The 9,721-nt window shown below is 51.7% G+C and overlaps 1 protein-coding gene across 1 annotated transcript; it reads right to left on the bottom strand.

Annotated features, from left to right (window-relative positions):
- Positions 1–3,698: 3,698 nt before the first annotated feature.
- Positions 3,699–9,137, bottom strand: LOC122644817 (uncharacterized protein K02A2.6-like). The gene is made up of 4 exons (XM_043838199.1): positions 8,441–9,137; positions 4,712–4,833; positions 3,996–4,142; positions 3,699–3,887 (listed from the first exon to the last, which is right to left on the bottom strand). The coding sequence occupies exons 1-4, from the start codon at positions 9,135–9,137 to the stop codon at positions 3,699–3,701; spliced, it is 1,155 nt and encodes a 384-aa protein (XP_043694134.1).
- Positions 9,138–9,721: the final 584 nt, after the last annotated feature.

Here is a 9,721-nt window from a genome sequence, read left to right on the forward strand (position 1 = left end):
CACAGCATTCCGAACTGACCAAGAAAATTTTTGCTACAAGGTCATGTCGTTCGGATTGAAGAATGCTGGAGCAACATACTAGCGGCTTGTAAACTATATATTTTGTGAGCAGATCGGAAGAAACATGAAAGTCTACGTGGATGACATGTTAGTAAAGAGCTTGAAGGCCGAGCACCACTTGGCCGACCTAGAAGTGGCCTTTAGCGTATTGAGGAAGAACCAAATGAAACTGAACCCCGCCAAGTATGCATTCGGCATGACTTTGGGAAAGTTCCTCGGCTTCATGGTATCTATCAGAGGCATCGAAGCCGATCCGGTAAAAATCAAGGCCATTCGAGAGATGAGCCCTCCAAGGACGATCCGAGAAGTATAAAGGCTAAAAGGAAGAGTGGCGGCATTGGCACGATTCATGTCGAGGTCGGGCGATAAGTGCCTGCCATTCTTCAAGGCCCTCAAGAACATCAGGAAGCCAAAGGACTTCGTCCGGTCGGATGAGTACCAACAAGCTTTTGAAGAGATGAAGAAATACTTGGAGAACCCGCCTCTTCTCAGTCGACCCAAGCCAAAAGAGGAGCTTCAAGTTTACTTAGCTGCCACCCTGGTGGCGGTTAGTGTGGTATTGGTTAGGGAAGAAGGTCGAGCTCAGAAGCCTATATACTACATCAGCCATGTTCTTGTCGACGTCAAGACAAGATACTCCAAGTTCGAGAAGATAGCGTTCGCCCTTGTCACAGCCACGAGAAAGCTAAGGCCATACTTTCAAGCTCATCCGATATCAGTGCTGACTGACCAGCGTCTCAAGAAGTTATTGCACAAACCCGACGTGTTAGGTCGGCTGATCACCTGGGCGATCGAGCAGAGTGAGTATGATATAAGCTATAGCCCGAGGATCGCGATCAAAGGATAAGCCCTTGCCGACTTCGTCGTCGAGTGTACAGTGCCCGACTTCGGGGTCGAGGAAGAGAAGACAGCAGAAGAAGTCAATGCAGAAGCTAAGGTCTACCCGACCTGGACCATGAACGTTGACGGCTCGAGCAACCCCAGGGGAAGCGGGGCAGGGCTGATCTTGGTGATCCTCGAGGGATTTCACGTCCAATATGCCCTAAGGTTCAAGTTCTCAGCCTCAAACAATGAGGCCGAGTATGAGGCCCTCCTGGCCAGACTCTGAGTCAGCAGAGCCATAGGCATAAAGCGATTGAAGGTGCGAGGAGACTCCCAACTCGTGGTCAACCAGGTCAACGGAGACTGTGAGGCGAAAGATGAAAGGATGATAGCTTACCTGAACCGAGCATGAGATCTGATCTCTGAGCTTGAGCACTTTGAGGTAACCCGAGTACCGAGAAAGGAGAACGCGGTGGCAGACTCCTTGTTAAAGTTGGCCGAGGCCAACCTCCAACATCTGAGCCAATCAGTGTACATAGAAATCCTAGAGAGGCCCTCATTTCAGGAGAAAAGCGTCAAACACATTGTGGAGGACGGGCCGACCTGGATGGACCCCATTGTCAACTACTTGGAGAATGACCAACCCCCGGAGAATCGAGGTGAAGCAAGGAAAGTCAAAATCTAAGCTGCCAAGTACACTATGATTGATGGGGTGCTGTATAAGAAAGCCATCTTAGCGCCCCTTCTCTGATGTCTCGGTCCGAAGGGAGCCGAGTATGCCTTAACCGAGGTATATGAAGGAATATGCAGAAGCCAAATGGGTGGTCGAGCTCTGGCATACAAGATACTACGACAGGGATTTTATTGGCCGAGAATGCAAGAAGAGGCCATGAAGTATGTGAAGACATGCGAGAAGTGTCAGCTCTTTGCACTAGTACCGAGCCGACCTGCAACAAAGCTGACCCCAATGCTGAGCCCGATCCCTTTTGCTATGTGGGGGATGGATATTCTCAGGGATTTCACCCCGGCATCAGGGAATCGAAAGTATGTGGTCGTGGCAATCGACTACTTCATCAAGTGGGTCGAGGCTGAGCCCCTAGCAATCATCACCGAGAAGAGCATGAAAAAGTTCTTCCGAGATAAGGTCATCTACCGGTTCGGACTACCAAAAGTGCTCATCACGGACAATGGTGTGCAATTCAACAACCCGGCCTTCTGAGAGTTCTGCGAGCACTTCTATATTGACTTTCGACCAGTCTCGGTAGCTCATCCACAAGCAAATGGACAAGTAGAAGTGTCCAACTGAACATTACTCGCCGACATCAAGAGAAGGTTGGATGAGGCCAAAGGAAGATGGGTGGACGAGCTCCCAAGTATCCTATGGGCATATAGGACGACTGTAAGAATGCCAACTGGGGAGAGCCCTTTCGGCTAGCATATGGGACCAAGGTCCTCACCCCAGTCAAGGTCATGGCATCGTCATATTGAGTGCTCAATTTCGATGAGAAGACCTATGAAGATGGGCTGAGAGCCAACCTTGATTTCCTCGACGAAGTTTGAGAAAACGCCCTACTCCAGAACACAACATACCAACAAAGGACGACAAAGTACTATGACTTAAGGGTAAAAGAGCGGCACTTCCATCAAGGGGACCTCGGCCTCAGAAAGCTCAGCGCGTCCCAGCCAAGGTAGTAAGGAAAGTTAGCACCAAACTGGGAAGGCCCGTACATAGTCTCCAAGTAAATTTGCCCAGGGAAGTATCGCTTGCAGACTCCGGGGGGGGCAAGAAGGTACCGAGACCTTGGAACTCGGAAAATTTGAAGAAATTTTTTCAGTAATTTCCTTAAGTATTCTGCTCGGCACGGTTTATGATGAGCATATTTGTATTCGGCTTTGGCCCCGACGTTTGATTTGATAAAACAAAGTCTTTCTCCACCACTTAGTGTATTTTCAAGCTCAAATTAAGTCATAAGACCAGTCCTCATAGACCTGGCCGACCTTTAAGACCGACCCTCATAGGTCGGCAACCAAGTTGTAAGACCGGTCCTCATAGACCTGACCAACCTCTAAGACCGACCCTCATAGGTCGACAACCAAGTCGTAAGACCGATCCTCATAGACCTGGCCGACCTCTAAGACCGACCCTCATTGGTCGGCAACCAAGTCGTAAGACCGGTCCTCAAAGACCTAGCCGACCTCGAAGACCGACCCTTATAGGTCGACAACCAAGTCGTAAGACCGGTCCTCAAAGATCTGGCCAGCCTTGAAGATTGACCCTCATAGGTCGGCAACCAAGTCGTGAGACCAGTCCTCATAGACTGGCCGACGTCTAAACCAACAACTACAAAAGCGCGTTACGGCCAAGCTAAATGAAAACTAAAGATCAAGTAAAATATCTAAGGCATTGGGCTTAGCCATAGCGTCAGCTCGGCAGTATAGCCACTCAAATGGTATCCGACCCGAGCTAACGTATGGTGTCCATGCTATTAGGCCGGCCGTCCTTGAGCTATGCTACAAGATCGGGTAGGCAGCTAAATCTCAACATTCAAAAGTATAAGGAAAAGGAAAGAAAGCAATTACCGAGCTAAAACACTAAGACAATTTGGAGAAAAAAAAATTTACATTCATTGCAAGCCTACTGCTCGGCATGGTTACAAAAATGGGCAGCTCGCCCAGCACAAAAAAAAAAAAAAAAAAAAAAGAAGAAAGAAAAAAAAAGAAAAAGAAAAAAGAAAACTTTACATTTCACTCTCCTCGGCAGCATTCTTGGAAGCGACCTCGGCGACCTCCATGGTAGTGTGCTCGACAAGGAGGTCTCAGGGCTCAGTGCCAAGGGCGAGGGGATTGGCCTGCGTAGGGTCCTCGATTAGCAGAGCCTGCGTGACCTCGATGCCATCCTCATCTCCCAACTCCTTAGCCACAGTGGTCGCATCATCGCCAAAGCGTGAGAGATTGAGATTGGGATAGGCGGCCTTGATCTCGGCCAAGAGATCAGCCCGGCCTGCCTGGAAACCATTAGCATAAGGAGGCTTCCTGATCTCATGGCATATGTCAGCGTACTCCTTCTATAGGAAGTAGTCGTTGATCGCCTCGTCCCGAGCCAGAGCCAGGACCTCCTTGGCCTTCTCCAGCTGAGCTTGCAGAGCCTTGACTTTCTCCTTCTGCCTGGTCACCTCGACCTTAAAGCCCTTCACCTCAGCCTCGGCGGCAGTGAGCTTCTTTTGAGTCTCCCGATGCCTCTGAATGGCCTCCTGAGCATCCTGGTAAGGCTTTTTACACTGGACGCCCAAGGAGTGGTTCTCGGTCAAGAGCCGCTCAAAATGGAGCATGGTCTCCACTGCCTTGGCGAAGCCCTACAAGAAAGCATCCGAACAAAGGTCAGGTCGGACTCCATAGGTCGGATCGAGTCACAAGAGTCGAACAGAAAACTTACCATGTTTAAATCCTAGAACAGAGTAGAGAGGAGCTCAGGGTCGGACAACGCCTCGAGCTTCTCCCTGTCGGCTGGGAGCCGACCCTGGTCCAGCCATTCCTTGGCATGCACGGCCGACGTTAAAGCTGAGTCCCCTGGGAAGAGGAGCCAGGTCAGCCTCAGCGGAACATTCTTGGTCGAGGCCCTCCCCAGGATGTATCAGGAGATGTCGGGGGGTGAGGCCACAGGCAGAGGACCACCACCCGATAGATTGACCGAGAGCTTCTGGCTTTTGATGTCCCTCGGCGGGCTCAGCTCGCCCTTTCGACCCTTCCCTCTTCGGGAGGGCCTCAGCGGGGCTCTATCCTTCTAGGCCTCGAGGCCGACCACTGTGTCAGCTGGGCTCGATAGCATTGCCTTGCCCTTCTGTGCCTTGGAAGACTCGCCTCGACGTTTCTTCGCGACGTTCTTCCTCCTTCTGTCCGCAATGGTCTTGGTCCTGAGTTGAGCTGAATCCATTGGAGGAATATGGCCGACCACTGCAAGAAAGATAGAACGTTAGAAGCATGCCAAAAAAGAAAGAAGACTAAGTAAATGGGTTAGCTCGGGCTCCTACCAGGGGTCATATGCCACCTTTGAAGGAACCTCTAGTCCTGAAGTTGGAGGACGTCGAAGGGCTGATGCTAGAGGATCAGGTCGAGCAAAGTCAGCTCATTCTCGATCAGGGGCAACACCCTGTTAACGTAGTTCAAGTGGATCTCCTTCCACTTGGCTCGGAGAGGGCTGTTTGGAATGGAAGCAAAGAAAAAATGAGGCTTCCAATACTTATTAAAGCTTGACGTACCGACCAAAATCTTGTGGCCACCCAGGGCCACACTCTTTCCAGATTGGCGGGTGAAATAGTACCACCCCTTCTCTAGTGACTTCTTCAAGAAAAAGAGCCGAGAGAAAAGCGCTACGCTTGCACCTCGGCCCATCTCGCAAAATAGGGCGTAGAAGCCATACACGGCCAGCCAAGAGTTTGGCACCAACTGACCTGGAGATAGGTGGAAGTGGTCCAAGATCTGGTCCACCAGGTCGAGCACGGGGAGCCTGAACACATACTTGAAGGGCAGCTCGTACAAAGCCACCTCACTGGGCATGATATAGCAGGCCATCTCCCCTGGGTTGGGAGCTCAGAGCTGGATGTTCTCAGGGATGGCATAGGTTGTCTTGAGGCGGTTAAGGTCGGCATCCGTGATCGTACTCGGGATGGTGCCGACACTCCCTTCTTCGGGTTTGGGGGCGTCAGCGGACGAGCTGACCGAACCAACCCCTACTTTTGAAGAACTGTCCTCACTTGACTCCTCATCATCCGATGAGGACGATCCAGAGCTCTCGGCTTGATCTTCGAGAATTGGTTAGGCCTCGAGGCGGGACTCCAGAGGCAACGAAAGCTCGGCAACGTCGGCCTGATGAGGCTCCCCTACATCGGGCTCGTCCAAAGTCGAGCCCAATAAGTTTATTGTGGGAGAACGGGCTAGGAGCTCTTGGCTCGGACTCGCGCCCTCTACCGCCCCAGCTAGTAACTCGCCTATATGACTACTACCAACTGACATACTGGGCAGAGAGGACTTAGTGGTTGAAGAAGAGTTGAAGATGAGCTGAACATGAACGAAGCAAAAGCCGAGTTGAGCACGAACTGGAAAGCACCGACCACTGTAGAGCTGAGAAATTTGAGCTAGCCGAGTAGTCAATAACTTGAAATAGTGAAGAATGAACAGGGAGGAGCCGCCTATTTATAACTCTTGGGCTGAACTGATCCAACGGCCAAGGAGAGCTCAGCACGATTCAACGGTTCGGATCAAAAGATAATTCAAATTCTAGAGCTCATTTATGGCGATGGATGATGTGGTGCTGGCAGCTCAACTGTCAGACCGTATAATGTCATGTCACTGACAAAGTAAGGACGGCTTGACCATAAGAAGAACCAGCCAAGCTGACCAAAAAACTTCACTCATCAGCGCTGGACCGACCCCTGATGAGTGGGGGGGCCTGTGATACAGCATAAAATCACCTCACCAGTCAGAAGCAGCCACTTGGCTGAGCTGGGGTCACCCCAAGAACTGAATCGAGCTGAATCAGAAATCGGGCCGACCTGGTCTCCATCAGGTCACATGGCTGGGCCGAGCACTCTGCTGAGCCCGCGACACATCACCCATGCCGACCTCCTCGGGCGAGCATGCATAGGACGGCCTAGGCTGAGGTGACTGACGAGGTCGACCTCCTTGGTCGAGCATACACAGGACGGTCAAGGCCGAGGTGACTGCCGAGATCGACCTCCCAGGGCCGACCTCCCATGGTCGACCTCCTAGGCCGAGCCTTCCACCAAGGTCATCACAATGGCCTGTCAGGAATCGAGGAGCCATGTCAGTACCTCCCGAGTATCCCGGGATAAGGATCGAGCCACGATCCCTACACGATATTGAATCACACTCCCATTAGGACTCTTACCTTAATAGGAGTTCGACCCCAAAAATGTCTCTCCACTCCGCTCTACATGGAAGAGCCTTCCACGAGAAGAACTCCTACCATATCAGGACTCCTCCAACCGCCTCATCTCCCTCTATAAATACTCAGGTATGGAGCACAATTCCACAAGTTACTTTCACTAACTGGTATGCTGTCACATTAGAGACCTAACTTGAGCATCAGAGATTCCTAGGGCAGAGCCACACCAGCTCTCTTGCGCTCACTCAGTTTTTTACAGGCTCATCAGTGGGTGAACCGTGCACCGAAGGTTTCCACACGTAACACGCATCTTGGAGGAGAGCCCGGGTTATGAATTTCTTGAGATTCTTTGAGTTTGCCTCGGTGCTGTCTGCGTTGGTTCGAGTTCCTACTGGGGATGGTTTTGTGGCATCCGGGGTGAGTGCGGTCTTGCCTGAGGAGAGCGCGGTCTTGCCCGTGGGGAGCACAGCCTTACCTGTGGAGAGCGTGGTCCTATTTAAGGAGAGTGTGGCTCATCCCCCTGAGGGTGACATGATTTCTCCTACAGGGTCCGACGTGACTCCTCCCGTCGACGCCCCATGATTTTATATGTATTCTGAACAGTGAACCTTAGGATGCTGAACTTGGTTGTAGTTGTGACCTCGATCGTTTGCAGTTAATGTGTTTTGCCTTCTATTTTTCTCCTTGCTACTTAGGACCTTGATGATCTTCGATCCCTGGCGGTCTGGGGACCCGGGTGGCCTTGTGCCTTATTGGTCATTGGGCCTTGGTGGTCATTAGACCTGGGTGGACTTGCGCCTTATTGGTCATTGGACCTTGGTGGCCTACGGGCCTTGGTGGTCATTAGACCTGGGTGGCCTTGCGCCTTATTGGTCATCGGACCTTGGTGGCCTATAGGCCTTAGTGGTCATCGGACCTGGGTGGCCTTAAGCCTTGGTGGCCTGCGAGCCTTAGTGGTCATTGGACTTGGGTGGCCTTGCGCCTTGGTGGTCATCGGACCTTGGTGGCCTACGGGCCTTAGTAGTCATCGGACCTGGGTGGCCTACGGGCCTTGATGGTCATCGGACCTGGGTGGCCTTGCACCTTGGTGGTCATCAGACCTTGGTGGCCTACGGGCCTTCGTGGTCATCGGACCTAGGTGGCCTACGGGCCTTGATGGTCATCAGACCTGGGTGGCCTTGCCCCTTGGTGGTCATCGAACCTGGGTGGCCTACGGGCCTTGGTGGTCATCGGACCTTGGTGGCCTACGGGCCTTGGTGGTCATCGGACCTGGGTGGCCTTGTGCCTTGGTGGTCATTGGACTTTGGTGGTAGTCGGCCAACAGGCAGGAGTAGACAAGCGTATCCCAATTTCCAAATATAAATTTCAAATTAAATTTTCAAATAACTCTTGAAAATCCAAATCTACTGTGTATCATCGCTGACTGCCGACTCTGCTACTGCTACTTGGCTGACTAGCGACTCTGCTAATCCTACTTGGTTGACTGGCGACTCTGCTACTGCTGCTAGTGTTTCTCTCACTGATAGTACTTCTTCAGGTGTTCTGAGTTCCAAGTGCTCTCTATCTTCTTGCCCCCCTTAGTCTTCAAGCGGTAGGTCCCTGGACGTATCTATTTGGAGACTATGTAAGGTCCTTCCCAGTTGGTTGATAGCTTGCCTTCTTTCCTTGGCTGGGAAGCACTGGCCCTTCTCCGGACCAGGTCTCCTTGGTGGAACAGCCTCTCTCGAACCCTGGTGTTGTAGTATTTGGCGGTTCGTTGCTGGTAGGCTACATTCCTTAGGAGTGCTTTCTCCCAGACTTCATCGATGAAGTCCAGGTTCGCCTGTAATCCGTCGACATAGGTGCGCTCGTTGAAGTGTAGGACTCGATGGGACATAGCAAGGACCTCGACTGGTGCCAGTGCCTCCATGCCATATGCCAGGCAGAATGGGCTCTCCCCTGTGGGTGTCCTGACTGTGGACCAGTACGCCCACAGTACACTTGGTAGTTCCTCGACCCACTTCCCCTTAGCTCCCTTTAGCCTCTTCGTGACCCCTTCTAGTAATGTTCTGTTGGTCACCTCCACCTGACCATTGGCTTGTGGGTAAGCTACTGGGATAGGCTGATAGTCGATGTTGTAGCTCTGACAAAATGCCCTGAACTTGGGGTTATCAAACTGTTTGCCATTGTCTGAGACTAGGATCTTTGGTACCTCGAACCTGTAGATGACTTTGTCGTGGATGAACTTCTTCATTTTTGCCTCTGTGATTTTAGCCAATGGCTTAGCCTCGACCCACTTGGTGAAGTAGTCGATAGCGATGACCAAGTACTTTTTGTTCCCCGATGCTGCCTTGAAGTCGCCCAGGATGTCCATCCCCCACATGGCAAAGTGTATGGGGTTGAGGATCGATGCCAGTTTGGTGGCGGGTAGATGGAGTACTGGGGCGAACAACTGACACTGCTCGCACTTCCTGACATACTGTATGGCCTCCTCTTGCATTCGTGGCCAGTAGAGTCCCTGGCGGAGGACCTTGTAGGCTAGGGCTCATCCTCCCATATGGCTTCCGCTTATCCCCTCGTGGACTTCAGCCAGGGCGTACTCGGCTCCCTTGGGTCCCAGGCACTGGAGTAGTGGTGCTGTGACCCCCCTCTTGTATAGTACTCCATCCAGGATGGTGTACTTTTCCGCTCTCATCCTGACCTTCTTCGCCTCAACCTTGTCCTCTGGTAAGATGTCATTCTATATGTAGTCAAGTATAGGGTCCATCTAGCTGGGCCCTTCCTCGATGACATTAACCTGCTTCTCTTGGTATGTTGGTTCATGTAGTATTTCAATGTACACCGCCCCTACTAGGTTTCGAAATTCATCATTGGCTAGTCTAGATAGAGCATCAGCGGTGGTGTTCTCGATCCTGGGAACGCGAACCATCTCGAACTTCATGAACCCCTCGATCAATG

This window comes from Telopea speciosissima, chromosome 11 (genome assembly GCF_018873765.1).
Source record: "Telopea speciosissima isolate NSW1024214 ecotype Mountain lineage chromosome 11, Tspe_v1, whole genome shotgun sequence".
NCBI lineage: Eukaryota > Viridiplantae > Streptophyta > Magnoliopsida > Proteales > Proteaceae > Telopea > Telopea speciosissima.

Excerpts from the sequence above, each read along its gene's own strand:
- LOC122644817 (XM_043838199.1), bottom strand. The coding sequence starts at position 9,137 with ATGGACATCCTGGGCGACTTCAAGGCAGCATCGGGGAACAAAAAGTAC. Across the intron at positions 4,143-4,711 it reads CCAAGGCACAGAAGGGCAAG|GATGCTCAGGAGGCCATTCA; the intron begins GCAATGCTATCG and ends AAGCCTTACCAG. Across the intron at positions 3,888-3,995 it reads AGCTGGAGAAGGCCAAGGAG|GCAGGCCGGGCTGATCTCTT; the intron begins GTCCTGGCTCTG and ends AATGGTTTCCAG.